Here is a 24773-nt window from a genome sequence, read left to right on the forward strand (position 1 = left end):
AAAAAAATACACGATGTCAAGAAATTAATCAATTCCTAAAATTTGGGTTCAGAGCAACACATTCTAATCTGTACGAAGTATGAACTAGTGTCATAACGCAACACTTAGGAAAATAGGATAAGTTTAGGTAATCCTATTATCTCATCCTAGCTGAATCACTTGTATAATTCTGGAAACCAACACAGCTCCTAGCGAGGATAAAAAAGAAAAAAGAAAACAAAAACAACTCCTAGCGATGTTTCACTATGTGGCAGTCACCATGGCTAAATTGCGCACAATTGGCTGAACCAAAAGTCGGCATGGGCATGTCATGATATTTCTTTCCTCTTAGGAATTAAATTAAACAGGTGGTAGGATGAAAGAATTGTAATCTCTAAAGAGATATCGCTATGACCAATACTGAGAAAGGACGTAATCGCACTTCCCCATAAAACAAGCAAACACAAATAATCTCACAAACTAGAAGAACATCTATAATCTCTTAAGCTTGTTATCCGGATAAATCAACCAAAAAGCCCCAAAGCGTTTTTTTTTTTTTTGGGGGGGGGGGGGGAAGGGCGTGGGTTGCGGGGCAAATAAAGCCCCAATTTGTTATCCATATGAAAATTGAATCTTCGATGAAAGTTAATCCAAACCCTCTAAGTGCAAAAACTATGGGAGTCTTAAACTGATTATCAAAATGCAAATAATCCAAGATTAAAACCCTACCTTTGCATTTGGGATAGAATTAAGAAAAAAATTCAAAACAATTCAAACCTGGTGACCACTCTCTGAACAATCCGAACAATGACGCCTTTGCTAGAATCGGTGCAAAAGTTTTGAATAGATCTTTGATTCTTCTCCAACTATAAAACAAGAGAGCACAAATACAATGAAGTCGAGCGATTAGTATGGAATCAGAGGTTAATCATCAAATACTAAGAGAATTGAAGAACAAGAACTAACCTTCATCTCTCGATCAAAACCCTAGAATAGCAGCCAACACCAGTTCGAAGTTCGCATGGCAGGAGAACACTCGCGCGAGTTCGTAGAGTACGATTGAGGGATCTAGATTCGGGCACCGCTGTGAAATCGTTTGAAAATTTTGAAGGGGCATGCGATTTGGGGGTCGAAGCCCTTTTTGTGCTGCTTATTTTGGCAGAACGTTGTAGATGGATTTAATGAAACGCTATTATTTATGCCTTCCATGTGTTTCCTTTGTGTTTACTTGAAGAACGCTATTATTGCTTACCTTTTATAGCAATCTTAAAAGAACGTTATGATATTATGTTATTAAAAGTGATATTTGTTGTAGTGGCAGCAAGCAACAAACTGGTGGAATAGGTTCTGATGGTAGTCTTGAGTGCTCGGGAACACTGATAGAAAGTTGCAACACGCAGGTTTGAATGAGCGTGCGCAGGTTTGGATAAGCACTCGCAGGTTTGGATGAGCGCGCACAGGTGTGGAAGTGGCACACGCAGGTAGGTTTCTGGGTTTTTAGAACACGAACAGAAAAGCAGAGAGGAGAGAGTTTTGGAAGAGAGAGAGACTGCGAGAGAGTGAGAAAAGAAAGAGAGTGGAGAAATAATTCACCTGGGGAGAATTATAGAAGTGGGGAGCAATCCCCTGCTTTTGGCACCATGCACTCACACGTGCACCACTCTCTATATTATCCTTATATCTTTCCACGAATACGCCACACCAAATATCCCAACCGTCTATCTCGTCGGGCCGTACGGTTACAAGAGAAAAATACGACATAAAAAATATGGGTCTCTACAAAAATGAATAGGCAATAGTTGAAAGCTCGTTGGACCAAAAACCTGAAAAGGCGGTTCTAGGCAAAAGTTAAAGCGTAAAAGGTGAGGTAAAAGGGATATGAAGGCAATCTCTCCTTGAGATTCGGTCATAATTTATCAATTTGTTCCAGGTTGACGTTTTGGTGCACGTCAAAGGTCAAGAAAGGTCGAGAACAAGACAAGGTTCATTGGAAAAATAGAAGGGGGAAACCCTTCGTCTCTCAACTTTATTGCAAACTACTATTTCTATTACACAAGCTAAGCATAAAGCCTTAAAACATCTTAAGCATGAAAAACAGAACAAAATGCTTGCAAGGCTGAGTGGGTCCATAGCTTATTCTAAGTTCAGCGAAGTCTGGTGTGAGTAGCTACAGCGGACTTGTAGTCATGCGTGCTAGTTTGAGGTTCACGCGCGCCTGTTCAAAGTGATGCGCGTTGGTCTCAAACCTGCGTGAGCTTCTTCAATTCTTACAACAGATAATAGTAAGCAGCCTCTAGTTTCAAGGGTCCGTCTTCAATTCTAAAGGTGTCTTCTCACTTCTATCAACTCCAACAAGTTGCAAAGGCTATATGTGACTGTGTCGAAGCGTCGGATCCTGAATGTCGTGCTTAACAAAGATTTTGGACCCTCGGGGGCACATTTCACCTTCAAATCGAGGTTTCGGCACCTCAAATTCCATTCAGGGGGGCTTTTGCCAAGTTTTGTCATGCCGTGCCGGTCATATGGACCTAATGTGATTACACGGGGGTGTCGGTTTCAGTCCGGGCCTTATACGAGTCATCATTAGTGTCCTATGTCCGTTTTTGTGATATTTTTCCAATTTTTCAATCCATTGTCATTTCGGAATGCTTTTCTCAATTTTGTTGATTCATACAGGTCATTGTACATCTATTTAACCTTATGCAAGTGTTAGTTTTGCCTATCAAGGGATATTTTGAGTTCTGGTTCATTAATGCTCAAAATTTCATTATTTTCCATGTGTCTAAGAGTTCGTGTTGTCTGTTTGTCGATTCAGTTCGCTTGTCAATGCAAGTTAGATATTAACGGTTGGTTTATGCATTCTTTAGACATTTTCAAGAGGGAATCAATAAACTGGAAAATGCAAGTTTGGTATTGCTACCCGAAGCATCCGTAATCTAGCAACAAATCGAATATTCAATGCCAGGGGCTCACTGGTCAAAAGCATATCTATGGGGCACATCTGCCCAAGCATCAAAGAAAGGGCATGTATTCCCAATGCTATTCCTACTCAAGGTCAAATATCAGCTAGGGCATGCCAGCTTGCTCAATGTCTCTCTATCTGGGCATGTAGGCTCGAATCCTAGAAGCAAAAGACATTAAAGTAATGAGGCTCAGTGGTAGTCCTCAGGCGTCATTAACCTCCTAGGAGCCGCTCTTAGCTTGCATCTACATTTACAATTTGCGTTTTCAATTTAGAATACATATCATTGCATATTGTAAATCAAATGTTGAAAGCATGAAAAGTCTATCAAGTGTCAAAGCATGCCTATCCAATATCGAAAGCAGCAAATAAATAGGATTTTGGGGGATCATGCCTGTGTCCTAGTCACTATTGGAATTAGAGCCGAAATCGCTTCTTTGGTATAGTGCAAATATGGGGGAATGCCACATGCCGCTTTCCTTATCTCATTCTCGAATGGCAACCATCAAGCGCATGACTTCTCTGGCCCACTCTGCTGGCACCTAAAGTACACTTTGGGGATCAGAATACAATTCAAATCAACGATGGTCCGATCATCCTCAATGATGATCGCCCATCCAAAGCAGCGATGGCTTGTGCCACCAAAATCCAAATGGTCTGATCATTCTGAATAATGATCCGCCCACCGAAAAGCAGCGATGGCTTGTTCCACTCAAAAGCAGCGATGGCTTATGCCACCCAAATCCAATGGTTCGATCATCCTCAATGATGATCCGTCTGTGCAAAGTAGCGATGGCTTGTGCCACCTAAAAGCAGTGATGGCTTATGTCACCCAAATCCAATGGTCCAATCATCCTCAATGATGATACACCCGTCCAACTCAATGATGGTTCAATCATCCTCATTGATGATCCGTCTGTCCAAAGCAGCGATGGCTTGTGCCACCCAAAAGCAGCAAATCCCCAACGGGGATTAGAATATTGACCATTCAGTCCACCAATGGCGATCAAAATATCGCTGATTCAATCCTCAACGACGGTCCGCCTGTCCAATCAGTCCACAACAACTGTCTGCCTATCTTGGTCCACATTGGTCTAACTATTAGCGCATCTTTCAACAGCCTTATTGCTCTGTCTTAGATGGTCTTTGATAAAGAGATTGGCTCTGAGTCCCAACAGATGGAATTTAACCTACCTGACACAACCTAGCCGTGATTGTTGGAAATTGCTTGTGCCGAGGATAGTTTAATCCCCAGCAACGACGGCCTGTCTCGTCAAATTCACCGATGGTCTATCCCGTCCAAATCTGCAACGGCAGCCTTATTCTTTCCAACTCCATCAACAAGCGGTGATTCACTCGTCCAGAGTCTACCTTCATCCTCAGCAACAGCCCGCCCATCCAATTCAATCCAATCAGGTTCCTTAAGTTTACATGTCTACTTTGCTAGTATGCTCTATTTTGGATAGCCTTGAGGGGTTTCTAGATATCTTTAACATTACTTGCACCTACACAATGGCACTCCAAGTTCCATCAAAGAGGGGCTACTATAGATACCCCAATGATGAAATAGATCCTGAACACCCCGGGAATGATAGCATGTTTGAGCTTTGAGCGTTTGATCCCCTCTTAACCTAACCTAGCCTAAGCCAATTCAAAAGCCAGAAAACCCACCTGCACGTGTTGTTCCAAAACTAGCGTGCGTTGGTCCAAGTGCCACGTGTTGGTCAACAATCAAAGTTTGACTAATGACTAGTATAGTGTTGCTTGGACCCGCGCACGCAGGTCTAAAACCAGCGCGCGCTAGTTCAACCCCTGTCCCATCACCTTTACTCAGCCATGATCACAGAACTTTTGGGGCTCCCTTGACCTTGTTATTCGTCTGAGGGGCAATCTCAAGGTAGAGGATGTCCCCTTACCCCCGCTCACACACATCCCATCACCTTTCCCTCTCATTAAGCCTTTCCCTCCAAGACAAACTAGCCATCACTTGGCTAGTTACTCCTCTCCACCCCTATAAATACCCCCCATGCTCACCATGCCAAAGGGTTCATCAAGTGACAAGGCTACCAAGTTACAAAAATTTAAAGCACAAATTTCTAACCCTAGCCTCTTGTACATCTCTTCTTCCCCAAAGAAAGACACTAGCAAGTAAAACACCTGGTTTCCTTCCTATCTAGCCGCACACATCCACATCCATCATCCAAACCTCAACTCAAAGCTCAATCACTCTTTCAAAACTAAAACCAAAGGTATAACACCTTTGAACTGCATTCTGTTATGATCCTTGAGGGAGGCTAACAGGGCCAAGGCTGGTAATCAATACCAAGTCCTAGCCCTAAAGCTAGCAAGGTTTCAAAAATTGTAGTGGCAAGGACAAGCGCGAGCCGGTCCATAGCTTGCGAGCACCACTCTGTGGCTGCGTGTGTAGCTCTTCCATGGGGCCTGGGTGTTGGGAAAACGAATCCCCAAGATCAAGTAATGACGCGTACAGATTAGACAACAAAAATTGTAAAACCCTACAAGGCGAAATTAGGGTTCTACCTCAACTCCCTGCGACATGAACGCTGGTTGAACTTGTTATAGCAAGCCTTGCTATAAACCACAAATACTGTTCGACCGTACCTTACGATCTTTCTATCGTATTCCTTGCACGTCTAGAACATGAACCAAGTGTGGACTCTTTCATGATCTATTTGCTCTCTCTAAGCCTGCCTCTATTTTGTGAATAATAGAAAAAACATCAATCTGACCTAGAGAGCATAACGTGTATATATAGGGCTACGATAGGGATCTAAGGAGTAATAAGTCTGGGCTCCCAATGTAAATAAGAAAACCTAATCCCACCAGGATTCTATTTCTTATTTCACTAATTATAATTCACCCCACTACAGAATTATAATTGCACTCTCGTCCTTATCTCAATTATATTACGAGCTCCACGATATTAAATACTTATTAATCGCCCCATTTTAAGATTACAGATACCCGTTGATTAAAATAAATTACTAACAATCTCCCACTTAATCAACATCTTATCTTGAGACTATCCGCTTAAATTATTTGATATGTCAGAAACAAATATCCACCTGCAGGGTTTGACATAATCGAAACTTATAAGCTTACTCAAGGGGTATCATCAATCCCTATTGGGATATGTGGATTCCATCAATAATTAATAGTTGTCATATACATAATGTTGCTACCCAACTCACGAGACTATTGATCGTATAAAGATCTCACTCTTTAATGAATCAAAGTCAACAACATTAAATATACACCTATAATAATTATTTTTGGATTAAGAGCATAAGCATTCATAATAACCATGAGGTTCCAATTGTCTTATAAAGTTAGTATAAAGACAATTACCTCAATGCGATGCCGTTCAATACACTCAAAGTGTACTAATACAATGAGTTAGAACTAGACCGTTCCCTGTAGTCAAGACAGACCTACTAAACATTGTACTACAGTCCTACTGATGGTGTGTCCAGTTCCATCTAAGACTGTGAACCATATCTTATATTTCACAAGAACCGATGATCTGATCTTCTGTGTGTAAGCCGAACTCTACACATCGGATTATCTACTTTGTAAAATAAAAGACACAAATGCAAAACATACAATAATATTATGCAATCATTGCCCATAAAAGGATTGCCCATAAAAGGTTCTCATCAAAAAGGGATAAAACTAATTAATACATAACAATATTAATCCATCATATAAAATCATAATTTTTACATAACCTCCTAACAAACTCCCCCTCAGACTCAAAGTCATGCTACCACGCATCTCACTCATATTCCCTCTACGTGACTATCAAAAGTCTTAGCCTGTAAGTTGTACGTAAAAAGATCTGCTAGGTTGTTTACTGATGCGATCTTGGACACAGCTACATCACCTCGCTGAACGATCTATCGAATCAGGTGATACTTACCCTTAACGTGTTTTCCTTCTTATGAGTCAATGGCTCCTTAGAGTTAGCAATTCCACCACTATTGTCACAATAGATGTAATAGCTAATTGTATAAAGGAATCACTTCTAGATCCATCAAGAAGTTTCTAAGCCAAGCGGCCTCTTTGGCTGCTTAAGAAGCTACCACTTACTCGGCCTCCATGGTGGAATCAATCAATACACGATTGCTTGATACTCCTCCAACTTATGGCCCTACCTTCTAGGTAAACACAGATCTCGACGTATACTTCTCGAATCCTTATCTGACATAAAATCCAAGTCTGTGTACCCATAAGGTACTAGACTCTGTGATTGGAACACAAACATATGATCTCTAGTTCTTTTCAAATATTTGAGTATATTTTTCATTGCAGTCCAATGCTCTTGCCGAGTATATTTTTCATTGCAGTCCAATTCTCTTGCCCTAGATTAGACTGAAATCTACTAACTATGCCAACGGCAAAGCAAATATCAGGTCTAGTACACATCATAGCATACATGAGGCTTCCTACTGCCAAGGCATAAGGAACTACCTTCATCTTCTCCATCTCCTCAGGTGCTTACGACATTGATCCTTGGATAAATTGATTCCATGTCTAAAAAGAGAGGATCCCTTTCTTGGAATTCTGCATGCTAAAACGAGCAAGGATCTCATCGATATAAGTAGCTTATGATAAGCCCAACATCCTATACTTGCGATCTCACATAAATTTAATCCCAAGGATGTGATCGGCTTCTCTCAAGTCTTTCATATCGAACTGGCTAGATAGTCACACTTTTACCGAAGACAACATTCCCACATCATTTTCAATTAGCAGAATATCATCTACATATAGTACCAGGAACACCACTACTTTTCCGTTGCGCCTCTTGTACACACATGACTCATCCGGACATTGATCAAAACCAAAAAAAAAAACTTGATTGCTTGATCAAAACGGATGCTCCAAGATCTAGATGCTTGCTTGAGTCCATGAATTGACTCCTTAAGCTTGGACAACATATGCTCTTGACCCTTTGCTATGAATCCATCTGGTTCCATTATGTAGTTGCAGATTTCACAGCCTTTTGCCAAAGTTCCGCATCTTTACCTTCTAGTTCCTCATTGTAGTTGTAGGGTTCAGCATGTTGTTCTTCAGGGATCATATCATAAGTTTCTCCCAAGAACGTATACCGATTGGGTAGGACAACAACCCTCCCACTATGATGAGGTATCGGTGTGTCAACAACTCTTTCTTGCAGTGTAACATCCTGTACCATTGGTGTTGAAGAAGTCTTTATCGGTCCCTCTCCTCTCAATTTCTTTAGAACAATCTTGCTTCTGGGCTTGTGTTCTATTACATAGTCCTCTTCTAAGAACCGGGCATTAGGGCTAACAATGACCTTCTTATCCGTAGGACTATAAAACAGTCCACCTTTCGTTCCTCTAGGGTACCCCATAAACAAGCAAACTTCTGTCCTCGATTCCAATTTATCTGCGTTCCCATTCAACACATGTGCTGGACTACCCTAAACCTGAACATGCTGCAGACTAGGTTTGCACCCAGTCCAGAGTTCTGTGGGTGTAGATGGTACTGACTTAGATGGTACCAAGTTAAGAATGTACGCTACTGTTTCTAGTGCATGTCCCCAAAACGAAGTTGCTAAATCTGAATAACTCATCAATAATCTGACCATATCCATAAGAGTCCTATTCCTTCTCTCTGCTACACCATTTTATTGTGGCATACTTGTAGCTGACAACTGGGATGTAATCCCTTCAGCTGACAAGTAGTCCCTAAACTCTCCCAAGAGGTATTCGCCACCACAATCAGATTGCAGTGTCTTGAGACATTTACCCAGACGCTTCTCCATTTCCGCCCTATACCCCTTGAATTTCTCAAAGCATTCGGACTGATGGTGCATCAAATAAATGTATCCAAACATTGAGTAATTATCAATCAAAATGATGAAATACTCAAAACCACCTCTTGCTTAGACATTCATGGGTCCACACAAATCAGAATGAACCAATTTCAACGGCTCTTGGCTCTTCAACCTTTTGCTGATAAAAAGGCCTTTTGGTCATCTTACCTTCTAAACAGGATTCACAAACTAGAAGTTCCTCAACTTCCAATGAACCTAAAAGTCCATCCCTGATTAGTCTAGAAATCCTATTCAGATTAATATGACTAAGACGTAAGTGCCAAAGATACGTTTGGTTTAATTTAGAAGGCTCATTTCTCTTACATGACATGTTATTAGTGTTATTCAATTTATGCAGTTGCATTGTAGGAAATATATGATTAATAAAGTAGAGATTATCCACCAATGAACCAGAATAGATAAAATGTTTATTTAACTTAATAACCACAAAGTTACGAAAATAAACCAAATATCCATCTTTAATCAACTTAGAAACTGAAACCAAGTTTCTTCTAAGTATAAGAACATAAAGATAATCTCTCAAAATTAAACTCCTATTGTTACTAAAATTTAAAATAACATTTCCTACTACAACTGCTGCCACTCTCGTAGCATTACCCATGTGCACATAAATCTTTCCATCACTTAGTCTTTTGGTTTCTTGAAACCCATGCAACAAATTGCAAACATGATTAGTGACTCCTGTATCTACACACCAGGTACTGGTAGATAATACCACTAAACATGATTCAATGACTAGCGAAAAGATCTATCTTAATTATTCACTTTATTGATATAGAATAGACATTCCTTCTTCTAGTGTTCTTGCTGCTTGTAGTGAAAATACTTGCCCAAAGGTTTTTTCACTCTACCTTGAGGTGCATGAACTGCCTCCACAACCTTTTTTCTAAGACTTGTTCTGCTTCTTCTTGTCTTTCAGCTTAGAAGTAGAAACCTTCACAACCAAATGACCCTCAGCAGCTTGGAGTTCCTTAAGAAGTTTCGCCAAAGAAAAATGCATTTTGTTCATATAATAGTTCAAGCGAAATTACTTAAAACTCTTAGACTGCAGTGAGTTAAGAACGAAATCGATCTGGATTTCCCCATCAATTTCAGCTCCAAGGATCTCTAGTTCATTAAAAAGAGCTATCATCTTTAGAACATGATCCATAATCGGGGTCCATTCAACATGGGTGATACTCACCAATTTTTATAAAATTTTGCTTTCTGTTCTGTGGCATTCTCATCAAGTCTAGGAGGGCACACCTCAGACAGCACAAAATTATGCCCCTCAGCAGTTAACACAATATCCAAGTTCTTTTTTCAGTCAATATAATTCGATCCAGTAAGTTTATTTTCTTTGAGAATAATGACAAGTGGATTGAAAGGGCCCATTTTTGAATCTGAGAATCACATAACAAAAATTATGAAGGGCAATAAAACTTGAATTTCATTTTAATATTGGTTCCCTCAACCACATGTTAAAAGAAAAACATTGGCAACCCTACACACCGTGAAGGGCATGCCTCGATGGGAAGGTTGTCTACTCTTCATCATTCGTGTAGATAGGCACAACCTTTTAATTTTACTATCTAGACACTAGACCATGCCAAACAAAATTAAATAGCCAATATAGCTTTGGTCCTATAAATAATAATAGTGACTCAGATGGTGAGGATACTATTATTTACAGCTAAGTGTATACCATTACCTAGTCCCATGACCCATTGTTCCGTTATGAATTACCTCAGGTGGTGAAGTAATTCACACAACAATTATCATAGACCTATCCTTTAAGGAAGTCTGTACCGATGAGGCCATAATTAATTTTGCCCGATGGGGGGGAAGGTTCTAAAACCATCACACATAATTAATTACATCATCTACTTACTAGTAATGGAAACCGTGAGATTTATAAAAATAAAACTCCCTCTCCCACTTAGTTATTTAAAAATTTGTGAGGGTTATCAAATTTTCGAGTTTGCAAAAAACGTGATCTAGGTCAAAGACCAAATATTACCATGTTGTTCCAATATGGTAAACTATCACATATGCAAACAATAAGGAAACACAAATAATAAGAAAATACAAGATAAAGAATCCAGCTATTATGGTCAAAGATGCAATTCTTGAGCAACAAAGAATCCTTCCAAACTTGAAATCCTTAAGCAATAAGGAGTCCTTCCAAATTTGAAATCCTTAAGCAATCTTTCCAAACTTGAAATCCTTCAGCTATACTTGTGTGGAAGACTTAGATACTTTGAATCAAGTAAGAAAACCAAAATCCAAACGTGCTTAAGCAAGAAAATTCGGATTTGACATATTCCCGCGTAAACTGCACAGCCTTCAGTATTTTTGCCATATCTTTCTCATCCGACCTCGAATTGAAGTAATTTAAATTGGTTTGGATTCGAAATTCAAATATCTACAACTTTTGTGAAGAACAGATTTTCTAATTCCAACGTTTACTGGGTCGAAATAGTCCTGCAATCAGACCCTACGAATCTGAAAAAAATCTGTTGCGAGCCAAACATTTTGAATCTTCTGTATCTACCATCTTCGATCTCCGAATAACTGTCGAATGCTATTACAATTGAAAAAACATACATACGTCGATCTTATGCCTCCATTGGAGTTCACATGCTACGTTAATTATTACAACAACGAAAAATAATCGTGGCACCCAATAAATAACACATGCTACGTTAATTATTACAACCACGAAAAATAATCGTGGTACCCAATAAATAACAATAACCATGAAAAAATTATCGTGGGATTCAATCAAACAAAATCAACAGAAAAAACATGTGACCATAATAGCTGGGTAAGAACGCTACAAAATAAGGGTTAGCACAGTTCTACGTTCTACCCTCTATAGCCTACGGACAACATGGCCTGTTTAATCCATACGCGTGATTACAGCCTGCTCTGATACCACTGTTGGGAAAACGAATCCCAGACCAAGTAATGACACGTACAGATTATAGAACAAAAATTGTAAAACCCTACATGGCAGAATTAGGGTTCTACCTCAACTCCCTGCGACACGAACGCTGGTTGAACTTGTTATAGCACGCCTTGCTATAAACCACAAATACTGCTCGACCATACCTTACGATCTTCTATCGTATTCCCTGTACGTCTAGAACACGAACCAAGTGTGGACTCTTTCGTGATCTATTTGCTCTCTCTAAGCCTGCCTCTATTTTGTGAATAATAGAAAAATATCAATTTGACCTAGAGAGCATAACGTGTATATATAGGGCTACGATAGGGACCTAAGTAGTAATAAGTCTGGGCTCCCAGTATAAATAAGAAAACCTAATCCCACCAGGATTCTATTTCTTATGGGGGCGACTATTCGCAGCCCCGTATTTTCTCCCTTAGCCCATTAAAAATTTCCAATTATAGTTAGTTACCGAAATTGAGATACATTTTCAGCATACAATTACCGAAATATAATATTTTTTTCAACAACTATTTACCGAAAATGTATGTTCAGCAATTGTTTACCGAAGGTTAAACATATTTTCGACATGTAGTTACCGAAATATAATCTTGTTTTCAACAGCTATTTACTGAAATGTTATGTATGATTTTCAACAACTATTTATCGAAATGTAGTGGGCTAAGGGAGAAAATACGAGGCTACGAATAGTCGCCCCCTTTCTTATTTTACTAATTATAATTCACCCCACTACATAATTATAATTGCACTCCCGTCCTTATCTCAATTATATTACGAGTTCCATGATATTAAATACTTATTAATCTCCCCACTTTAAGATTACAGATACCCGTTGATTAAAATAAATTACTAACACTGGGGTCTTGTTAGTTCGTGTTCTCCTTTGTATATAGGTCACTGCAAGCATGTTAAAAACCAGTTTACTGCTTTCCTTAGTTAAAACTGCTAGTTTTATTTCAATACTCATACATGATGCTATGGAGTTTCCCTAGGGTCTTTCTGGACATGTCCCAGAACCCAAAAACATGTAGAACGAAGCACTAGTTTGTTGGCTCAAACCCGCGCGCAACAATATTCTACCCATGCGTGCAGGTTTAGTCTCGACCAGTGGATGGCCTTTGTATGGGTAACTAGGCATTGGCCTCTGTTTTTATCCCCACACTATTTTTGGGGTGTTTTGTTCATTTTGTGGCTTTGTAGCCCTTTCAAACAGTCCATAACTGCCTATCAACTGCCATATAACTAATTGGTTTGTCTTGGGTGTGCACTAGTCCTTCTAGAGCCCAGAGTGTTAAAAATAAGAACTGGGGGTTTAAACCTATTGGCACGTGCAGGTCATCGTGTAGCGCGCGCAGGTTGGATTAGTATACAATGACTTTGATCAATGTATGCTGATTTCTTCCTACGTACGACACTCCAAAACGGTGCTTCCCATTTTATTTAAAACTCCCACATGAGTCTGTTTTCATCCTATACTAACTGTTTTAATAAGCGAGCATGCCATCTGTCACATCCTGTAAACTTGTTACATTTTTAACCCCCTTAAACTGTTCCCCCGCCCTAACCGGCTAAAAATTGATTAATGAGAGAATCACAAACGTTTTACAAATGCCCGAGTAGAGACCAAACTCCGAATTGGGTGAGAGGGGTGCCGTAAAATCCTTCCCCTCTCGTAACCTGGCTCTTAAACCTAAGATATCAAGGTGACGACAGACCAGTCTTCATGACTTTTCAAATCAAGCAACGTGGCATACGTTTCAAGTTTGATTCCTTGGGTGGCGGACCTTCAAACCCAAGTGGCGACTCTGAATTAAACGTTTTGCCTCACTTTAGAAAGGGGTGCACCCGCTTATCGTGTTCAATTTTTGGGGTGTGTGCCCACACCACCTCACCGTCGCTATGTAACCTCTAAGGATGGTATTTTCGGGTTAGGCCGGAAACCCTAGTAGCTTCCTGAATCTGTAGCTGTACAGTGGCACAAAATGCCTAATTCACGTATACGCCGCAATATACGCCAGCTTAATTAGGGTGAGCGCCACTTTGTGGATACAGATTTATGTTGTTTTATGTATTTCCTATTCATGGTAGGCATAGTGACCTGCCCTATTTAGCATCCTTTTTGTTCCTGAAAGTCAGAGCCCAACGACACTACAGATGTGTCGTGCGCTGCTTAGAAGAACACCGAAGAAAAAGGAATCGCTAGTGCTAGTGCACAATCCAGATCCCAGGTCGACGTACCCACAGATGATAAGGTAACTCTCCTACGTAAGCTCTTAAAAGAAGGTCTAAGCTTGCACGCCAATCACTCCATGCCACTGACCTTGATTTGTACCAGAAAATGGAAGGATTGAGACTACACTTGCCTAGTAGAAAAATCTCCACTATCTCTAAATGCATATGAGATGACAAGTGCAAATAATTTTTTAACATGAATGATGCCATTTGAAGCAAAACAGGACCAAGAAGCACCACCACAACTAGTTTAAGACCAAAGAACTCACACGCACTCGCCATTCGTTCCAAAACCTCAAGTTATTTTCTATCGAATCCCTTTTCATCAATTTCCCATTAGAAATCCAACTTGTAGTTACCAATATAACCCCCCGTCAATGTATAACAACTCAAAGTATTAAATAAACATTTTTTTCAAAACAATGCAATAAGAGAAATGATGTTTTGACTGAAGTAAACCCAAAACTTTCTCGCACCCACACCCACACAAACACACACACCCACCATTTGTCTCATATCGCTATTTATCATGTAATGAGTTTCCATTTCTAGTCTTACTAGCAAACGCCAATAAAGGCCTTCACTCAAGTATCGCACCTGAATATATCAATTATGCATTTATGCCAAACAATAACAAATGAATATTGTAGACACCCCAATTTGAGACTCCTTGAATTACCTTAGATCTCCAATGATGATACGAAATAAAACCATAAATCTGAAGGCTTGATCAATGACTTCGTGTATCCCATAACCTGAGCCATATTTCAAGGCATGACCAGCGCTGGACATCACTGTCCCAGTGCTAGACATCACTGTCCCAACGCTAGGCAGTGCAGCCACCACCCCAGCGCTATCAAGTCCCCAGTGCTGGGAACCATTTCCTTTTTCTAATAGTTCTGAATGCTACATGAATCTCATCATACCCCTACAAAGCATCCAGCCAACTCTAAGCACTACAAGAAAAATGGGCTTACCAAGCACTAGATTACCGGCATTTGTGCAAAACCCCGATAAAGGTCCAAAAACTACTGTAGCAGAGCGGAGAGCTCCACGATAAAATTACACTTATTCTCCTTTTCTATATCTAAAGACTCCCAAGTGGAACAAAAAGAACAAGCGATCTACTCTCGATCAGGGTTCCCTCTTCGTCCATTCGCCTCTTCTCGATCTGCGGCTCCCTCCTCTTGGTACTCTCTCTCTCTCTCTCTCTCTCTTTCTCTCTTTCTCTCTCTCTCTCTCTCTCTCTCTGTATCTGTATCTCTCTCTAGTATTTATGCGAAGGAGTTGGGGTCGCTGGTGTAACGCCCCAAATTTTGGGTACGTTAAAAGGACATTTTATTGATAACATCAAATGGAGTCTGGCTCTTATTACAACAAATACTCTCACAAGAGTTCAATATTTTACACAAATGAAGGGGGTTCTAAGGTTCCTAACTACATCTCCTCCTTCTTCTCCATCCTAGCCAGTTCCTCAGCTCCAAAAGCCTTCAAGGGGTACATCATACCTTGTTCATCTACGAAATCTGACACATTATACTGGCGTCGCCACCAATATAATATGTCAGGGTCACCAAAAAGGCAACACCGTGAGCTACGAAAGCTCAGCAGGAAAAATCCCATACCCGCTAACCCATAACTTATAAACAAAGCTATAATACAACATCAATTTCCACATGATAAGTATATACACAGTTAATCAATGACACATCCACATTCATTAATCATCTATCGTTGGTGTCCAAGATTTTCGGGTTTCTCCTACGCGACTCATCGTAGACTGTGTCAACAATTTCACTTACAAAACAACCTTTCAAAAATTATTTTTTTGCATTGGCTCCGTACCGCGGATAACCAAGCCACACACTTTCAAAATCATTTGCATTGGCTCCGTACCGCGGATAACCAAGCTACACACCCAACCTTGGTTCCGCCGCGCCGGGTTCCCAAGTATCCTCACAATGGTTCCGCCGCGCCGGGTTCCTATTGGCACACAAAACTATTTGCATTGGCTCCATACCACGGATAACCAAGCTACACACCCAACCTTGGTTCCGCCGCGCCGGGTTCCCAAGTATCCTCACAATGGTTCTGCCGCGCCGGGTTCCCATTGGAACACAAAACTTGCTTGGCTCCTCTCCGCGGATAACCAAGCCATATTACCAATGAGGCTACCACGTCCGGCCGCATTGGCAATCTTCACAATGGGCTACCAAGTCCGGCCACATTGTGGTTTTCACAATCCACGCAATGGGCTACCAAGTCCGGCCACATTACGAGTTTTCATACACACAACGGGCTACCAAGTCCGGCCACGTTGCGGTTTTCACAATCCACACGATGGGCTACCACGTCCGGCCACATCGTGGGTTTCCATACACACAATGGGCTACCAAGTCCGGCCACATTGCGGTTTCAAAACACATCACCCTTTTCAAATGTTTCTTTTACACACGCACACAACTCACATAATGCCACCCAAAAATCGGTCATTATGTACTTTCAAAATATTTTCTTCCTCGAAAAATATTTCCTTTCATTAACCACACCCTAGGTGTCATGTTTCTACTTTCTCGATTCTCGTGTCTCGTTACATGCAAAGACTCCGCGGTAGGACAATAATAAGCATGAACTATTCTAACAAGATCATCCAATTCTATATTACTTATCACGCTCAATCACTACTTATAGCATAACGCCACATGTACGGACGCCTTTGGAGTGTATCACTTATGCTTTATTCAAAGCACAACGCCACATGTACGGACGTCTTTGGAGTGAAATCACTTATGCTTTATCACACCACAAGTAATACAAGCAATTCATATATGCATACTCATAATCATCTTTAAAGATCAAAATACAAATACTTCTAAACAAACGATAAGTACGTAAGGATGAACTACATATAATTAGCGGTTCAAAATAACAACGTTATACTTTGAGTTAGTGGACACGGGACTCTACCTTACTTTTTGGCGGTAGTCGGCTACGGAGGGTTAGTCGGCTACGGAAGGTACGTCGGTGGTCGAGCGGAGTAACTTCCTACGGTGGTCTCCGGTAGCTTCGAAAGAGAAAGGTTTCTCTCGAAACTTCTACTTGACTAACACTACTCTACTTTATGGATCGAAGGGTGGTCGGGTGGCGGTTTAGTGGCGGCCTAGGATGAGTTTCTTGAAGAACTCAAGAACCACTCAAGAACATGAAGAACAAAAGAAAGAACAAAGAAAGAACACAATTTTTCTAGAGAGAGAAGTTGCTAGGTGAAGGTGTGAGTTGAATGAGAAACATGGGGTGCTATTTATAAGCAAAAATCTTGGCTCTCCCCCTCTCTCTATGGCCGGCCCTCTCTCTCTCTAAATCCTCCATGGATTTGCTCCATTAAGTCATCAAATCACTTCACATGTCAAGCCATGCCTTGTCCAATCCAAATATTAGGTGTAAGGCTATGTAATCAGCTAAGATCTTAGGCTTTTTAGGTGAATCTAGGTAATTATAATCTAGGTTTAGCTTGTAGTCAAGGTCTAAGGCTAATAAAGGCTAGGCTTGTGTCATAAAGGTCCATCATAGGTTGTCATTTGGCAAAATAGACTTAGGCCTAATAAGGTAGCTTGCAAGGCTAGGTTTAGTCCTTGGATTTGATCTTTGGGAGATTTGTTGGAAGAAAGGGACAATGGTACAAGATTTGGGTACTAAACAATCCTAGAAGTACAATGGGGAGTTAAGTTTGGTTAGGGGAAAGATTCTCCAAGGATGAACAAAGATCAAGGAAAGATCAAGCATGGTACAACCAACCTTCCTCTCTCCTTCCTCCTCTCTCTCTCTCTCGGGTCTCTCTCTCTCTCCCTCTCTCTCTCTCGGCATTCTCTCTCTCTCTCTCTCTCTCTCTCTCTCTCTCTCTCTCTCTCTCAAGTACACACACACATATATACATATATATGCAAGAAAGAATAAGAAAGGTACAAAGTACAAGATTTCCAAAATCAAATACCTATTAAAGAAATCCAATTAGGCACATGCCCCTTTAAATAAATAAACTAGGGTACTTTGTAATCTAGGTAGATCACACCTCCCATTAAACAAATCCAATTGGGTACAAAACCCCAATAAAATAATAAAAGGGTACTTAAGAAAATCTTAGGCTTTAAAGGCTACTAAGTACTTTTATAATAAAATAAAAATACTTCATCACATGGGTTTTAAGAAAAAGACTAGTTTAATAGATTCATGTACTTGGTTGAAAGAATAAGGCTATTACCCAATGGATAATAAAATCCCTAACGGTTAATAACCAAAGGATAATAAGGTAAGAGTACTTTAAATATTAAACTAAGTCTTTGAAAAAGACTACATGTCCTTTTTATTATTACACATGTTTATATATATATATATATATATATATATATATATATGTACTTACCAAATAAAATAAAGGAAAGGCTTTTGTCCAATGGGTAAAGATTACCCTAATGGTTATTGTCCAATGGTCCAAGGTTACTTGGGTACTTTTATAATCAAAAGTACTTTTCAAAATAATTATAAATGTCATTTCTTTAAAAGATCAAAGTACTTGTCAAATCTTTCAAAAATCCTTTTAATATAAAGAATTGGGTTTCTATTATCCAATGGATAATAGTTCCCCTAACATTTATCGTCCAAAGGACAAAGAATAAAACCAAATTAATAAAAGGAAATTAATAAGTAATTCCTAGGGTTTGAAAAGGTTGACTAGTCAAATCAACTTTATTGGAAGGTTCCCTAGTCACATCGGTACTTTATTTGGTCAAAAAACTCTATTACCCAAGGGTTACTAACTTCCCTAGCGGTTATTACCCAATGGATAATAATCTCCCTTGCGGTTAATAACCATTGGACAAAAGAGTACAAGTACCATTTATTTTAAAATAAGATTTTGAAAGACTACATGTACTTTTATAATAAAAAGTTTATTATCCAATGGACAAAAATTACCCTAACCATTATGGACCAATGGGTAAAGGCAAAAGGTTCAAAAGTTTCAAAAGGTTCAAAAGGTTCATCTAGTAACTAGGTGAGTTGGTTGCTCGGTTCCTCCAACGAGTCGGTTGGAAACTAACTAAATTGGTCACGTAGGGTTTCTAGTCGAGAGTTAACTAACGACCAAAATCTAATTACGACGAAAATAAACAAGAAGTCATATAGCCATTCAAGAGAAAATAAGTAATTAAAATAAAATTCAAATTTTTAACGAAATTTTTACTGACCAAAATTCAGGGTCGTTACAGCTGGGTCGTTGCCTTCAACCGCGGTTGGGTTCGGAGGGTGGGGATCGGGTTAGAGGAGGGGAAGGGGAACGGGATATGGGTTGAGTTAGGGTTTGTGGGATTGGACAGATTTAGGGATTTTTGGTTATGTTGTTAAATCTGGGGCTAATATCTTACTCTGTTTTGTATTTGCCTCTCCTTTTTCGATTCCACATGGTTTCCCCCCTCCTTCTGTGTATTCTCAAAGTAACACAGGTGCAAGATTTGAAGTTTATCTACCTAACTTAGGTGGATATAATGGAATCAGCGTAAAGGACATGGGAAAGAGAGAAGAGAAAAGGGCTAATATCGGAGAGAAGTCGGTTGAACTTTGTAGGGAGCTCCAGACTGCTTTAGGCACTGCAAAATGGCAGGTTTGTTTCTGAGATTCTATGTCTGTTTTTTTTAGGATGGGTTATACGTATGTTTCTACGAAGTATGTGATTTGATAATTTTCATGGTTTACAGAAAGAGAAATAATAAGGTACACCAAAAGAAAAAGGGTCCAAACCACTAAAGCAAAAAATGAACAAAAGGTTGCACAATTCGTGAAACAACATTCACATTCATAGGTAAGCAGAAAGTTTATATAGTCTTATGTGGTATTATAGATTTGTGAATTTGAACATAGTCCATTCGTTATCGCTTATAAGTCATGTTATAAGTTTTTTTAATCACTTACTATAAAAAAAATTGAACTAAGTTATGAATTATACGGTCGTACAACTTTTTAAAAGCTTAAACAAATGTTCTAAGTGTATAAAGCACTCTTGGATCATGCAAACTTTATAGTTTCGTATTTTGGATTGTGTTTCTAACCTTTATTTTCTTGCCCAATACCGTGTTTTGATAACATCGGTTTGTTTACCCAAAGCAAATTTAGCACATTTCATCTTTTGGATCTATATAGGCTGCTTTGAAGTATGTGATTTGTTTAACTTTGTTGTTATATGCTCTGATTTCTAATTGGAATTGCTTCTTTGACGTGCCTGGTCTTTGTTCATTGATGATGCACTCGCGTTTGTAGTTCAAAATTTTTAGTTTGGTTGTACTGATCTTTATCAGGGTTTGGCACCTAACAGGAGGAGCGCAATGTATCGTGCAACGGCGGCAACTTTAGCTGATTTGGATGTTGTTGGTCTAATAAAATATGGGTGTCGGGACAACTACTGTAAGCAACAGGTGTGTGTAACATTCCTAGAGATAACATTAGGCCGTCTCTTATTCTCTTTTCTAAACCTTCCACCTTGGTATGGCTCGTCTAATGTGGAAATGGTTTCATAAATGACTTGAAGATGTTCTAAGAAGGAAACTGCCAGTAGTAGCATTAGTTGTTGGTCACTAATTTTAGGGTGAGATAAAATTTCAATGGTCATCCGCATATATTTTGAGAGTACTGTGACATTAGAAGGACCAGCTATCTGAGTTCACTCCACTTATGAGTTCACTCCACGTGTAAAAAAAGGAAACAATCTAGAACTGTAAATTCTCAACATATGCAAAAACAACTGTGAGAAGTTTGTATTATTTGTCTCGCTGAGTTCACTCCACTTGAAAACAACGATCAAAATATCAGCTTTGTGGTACCAGAAGACCTTTAAGATCTTGAAATGATGTTTTTGAACAAATTTCGTAAGAAAAGCATCTACTTTTATTAACTTTTTTTTATCATTACTTTTATTAACTGTAGCATTGTGATTTGCTTTTTCAGGTTGGAATGACAAGAATGATGGTGATGTTCAAACCCTTACAAACATTAATCTAGATGTTATGCTGAGGCAAGTTTTTGGTGTTTTCTCTTTTCCCTCTTTGGGTTCATAGATACGTGAACACTTATCCAATCATGTGCTATAGGCAACTCTACCCTCCTCCAGTTGGACCAGTAAATGAGAATGTTGTGTTAGTGGTAGCATTGTGGCTTTAGATGATCTCATGATGTGTGACAGCAAAGATGCTTATCTTTTGTCAATTAGCAACTCAAAGAAAATTTAGTCAAAATCTTAGTGCAGTGGGGAATCAAAATTGCTTGCTTACTAACTTTCATTGTTGGTGTCTCTTGGTTTGATTTAGTTTTCACAACACATTGCATTCTCTCATTATAGTTTCATAGCTTATGTGTTTTTCCAGTTTATGTATGTTTTTAATAGATTCCTAGCCTCCAGCATTTTTGAATGAAATCAAAGGACTAATGTGGATGTCTCTTCGGTGGAGACCAACATGGTAAGTAGCCTTGTTATGATAGCATAGACTTGGATTTTTGAAAAGCTTATAAGACCAGCTTTATTTATTTTTTTCTTTCTGCAATTTATGTTAGCTTGTTTGCCACAACTTTCTTGAATCGAAACTACTTTTCGGCTAGTACCCTATGTTGGAATGCCCAGGTTACAAATAGGTAGTAGTTGATACTGCTAGTACCCATGTTTCTTGTTTACAAGTTCTTGCCAAATGTGTAAGTTCCTTCCCAGAGTTATTAGAAAGTTGTGATTTTCCGAGGAGTTAGGCTGAGTTCACTTATGTGGGATGTGACGAAGCATCTGCTGATGTAGCAATAAGTTACAAGATGCTTGGAAAGTGATGGTTTATTGTGTAATGCTACTCTCAGGTGTGTGTTCGCATTGAGAAGTCGAGGAAATAGAAACTATTCCTTGTTTATCCTATTAATATTTGCCATTTTCATTTGTTTCCTGCCTGCTAGGCGCGCCTGTTGATATCTCCGTTGTCCTCACTGAAGGCTTCCTTTATTCTGTTAACTTTTTTTCTATTATTTCTTCTCCATCAGTTTAAACTAATTTCTTTTTTGCATATGATTCTTAGGGTGTCAGGGACTCTCAGCAAAGTTTGGCAGATGCAATACTATAGTTCCATGGTTGAAGAATTTTTTTTTCTTTATCATAGTTGTGCTTTGTGAATGTAGATTGTGGACATGAAGTAATATGATGTTGGGATGTTGCTAATTTTTTTGTTAGATGTTTCAATCCCATGGATTATTAATGAATTTGAATGTGTATTTGTTATTTATTACTTATATGTTTGTTACGTTGGACGTGAGTTGGTGTTAATGAATTATGAATAGGTGACAATATTAGTAAATGGGTAGAATTGGTATTTGTATTTTTTTTTTAAAAAACTATTCCCTGCGTTTAGTAAACACGGGGAATTCCCTCGCCGGTGGCGGTATATTTTCTTACCGGAAAACTTTTCCCGGTGTTTTTGAAACGCTGGAAAAAATGCCGGGACTATTCCCAGCGTTTTGTAAACGCCAGAAAGTATTCCCGAATTGGGCAGTCGCGGCGTTTACGAAAAACGCTGGGATAAACGCTAGGAAGACTTTTACCAGCGTTTATTTCACTTTTGCCGGCTTTTAAAAAACGCTGAAAAAACCGTGATTTCTTGTAGTGAAGTCTGCATTCCCCTATAAAATAGAGGTACTTAAAGCCATATTGAGACTACACTCTTCCACTCTTGAATACCTCTCTCAAGTTTGGAGCTACTTTCTCTCTCTAGAATATTTACATTTCGGGTTTTCTTCATATACACTTGAAGAAAATTTTGAAGTACTGTGTATTTTGGAGAGAAAAATTCCATTTCAACCCAAAAAATCCTCATTTTCTCAGTAATCTACCGTGAAAGCTTCCCTCATTGTTTCCCAAACTCAAAACAAGCATTAAACCACTCAAACTAAGCCTCAAGGTCTTGATCAAGCACTCAAAAAGGTAGAAACTACCTGCATTTTGGTTTCTGTTCATCTTAGGAAACCAGAAGCTTAAAGTAGTGATACGAGCAGGCTAATGTGATCAAAGGCCTCTGATACGAAAAAAATGTGATCATTTATCGGCAAAATCAATCAGTACCCAGCACTGGACACTCCCTCCCCAGTGCTGGGGTCCTCCTCCTGGGCTCACTGATCATTTCAATATCAATGCAGTCTAGGGACTTTAACGTCCATTTCTAGCGTTTGTTTTTCGTTTTCAATACTGTCTTCTTACTGTTTCATATGAAAATGTCTCAACATAATCTTAGGAAGCCCTTATTCATGCATTTTTACTAATTAATCCACTGTTTGGGTACCGAAAAACGTTTTTCAAAATTGATTTGGACGGGGAGGCCAGCGCTAGGAAAAAGGACCCTAGTGCTACGGTCTTGTCTCCATTTCTTGCAGCTTTTGATAGTCTGCATTCTCTTTATACGTCTCACGCAACTTTCTGCTCCATTTTTCTCTTGTATATATTGTACACTCAGCACTTGCCTACACCATACGCTTTACTTGCAATGTGTTTTAAGGTTAAGAATATAAGTATTTTCCAAAAATCTCACAAGTACTTAGAAGAGACCGATCCTTATATTGGGCAAGAAGGGTGCTGAACAAAAAGCTTTCCCTTCTCGTAACTTGGCTTCCGAACTCAAAATGTTTATTCTCTAACTCAAATATCATTTTAAAGTTCAAGGTTTCTCGAGTGACAAACCATTTCACAAAAACCCGGGTGGCGACTCTTTTCAATAATAAAAAATTCTTGAACAAGAGGGGCCTAGTCTCGGGCTTGGTAGCCCACATGTAAAGACCCGGTATTTTTAATAAATATTAATAGATATCAAAACCAAAAATATTATTTTGCTCGTTAGTTTATTTATTGCGAAAAATTACTTTCAACGTCACACGAAAAATTTTATTCCATAATCGATTGTGCGCGCACGTGTCCGACGAGTTAATTCTTTATTGTGTGAGATCTTTTCGTCGTCCGTGAGATGTATTTCTCAGCCACCACATCCTTCTTCTGGCCGCCTGAATGATTTACCCAAAATTCTGGAACATTCCGTCTTCGTTTTGATCTAAACTCAAACCCTAGCAGCCATTTAGCGTCACTTTAGGGATACAAAAAGGGCTTCCAAACAGAGTTCTTGTTGCCCTATACTTTTTTTTGATTCACGCCATTTGATTGTCCGGAATGAGTCATCCAATACCTATAAATAGAGGCCTTAGGGTTCCGAAATTAAGATTCAATCATCCATCCTCAGAACTTGGGCACTTCGCAACTCAACGAGCAAGGTCTCGCATTCTGCTACGTTATTCAACGCACTAAAAGTGAGCCGAACAACTTGTTCTAGTCCCAAACCTTCTGGGGAGAAGATCACAACTCCAACCCCAGATCCTTTATTGCATGTTGAGCTATCCACAAACATATTCCATTCTTTTGGATCCTATTCGGTTGCTCACTCTGTTCTCTTGGTCAATACTTCCATGGTGTCGAGAATCGGCCCCGCCAAAGGAGGTGGTGGCACCACAGTTGGTGAGAATTCCACCACGAAGTCTGCTGAGACTTGGTCCTTAATCTTCATTCAGGGCTAATAGTCTATCTTATACTGGCTCAACTCTACTAACCAAGTTGAGAACCTTCCTGAGAAATCTGCCTTCCGATGCATAGCTTTCAATGAAAACTCCGTGTACAGCATGATCGAGTGGGCCACAAAGTAATATAGCAACTTCCT

General features: G+C 39.4%; 1 protein-coding gene across 6 annotated transcripts; it reads left to right on the forward strand.

Moving 5' to 3' along the window:
* The first annotated feature begins 14957 nt into the window (after nt 1–14957).
* On the forward strand, nt 14958–20707 carry LOC131308223 (uncharacterized). 6 transcript variants are annotated; one of them, XM_058335078.1, is made up of 3 exons: nt 14958–15197; nt 19506–19663; nt 20355–20707. In XM_058335078.1, the coding sequence occupies exons 2-3, from the start codon at nt 19568–19570 to the stop codon at nt 20571–20573; spliced, it is 315 nt and encodes a 104-aa protein (XP_058191061.1). In that variant the 5' UTR covers nt 14958–15197; nt 19506–19567; the 3' UTR covers nt 20574–20707. The 6 variants fall into 6 exon arrangements, 4 of the variants coding, with proteins under 4 accessions (XP_058191061.1, XP_058191063.1, XP_058191062.1 ...); XM_058335080.1 differs by having other exon boundaries at nt 19539–19663; XM_058335079.1 differs by having other exon boundaries at nt 19558–19663.
* The last annotated feature ends 4066 nt before the right edge of the window (nt 20708–24773 follow it).

Source organism: Rhododendron vialii, chromosome 11a (assembly GCF_030253575.1).
Source record: "Rhododendron vialii isolate Sample 1 chromosome 11a, ASM3025357v1".
Classification (NCBI taxonomy): Eukaryota; Viridiplantae; Streptophyta; class Magnoliopsida; order Ericales; family Ericaceae; genus Rhododendron; species Rhododendron vialii.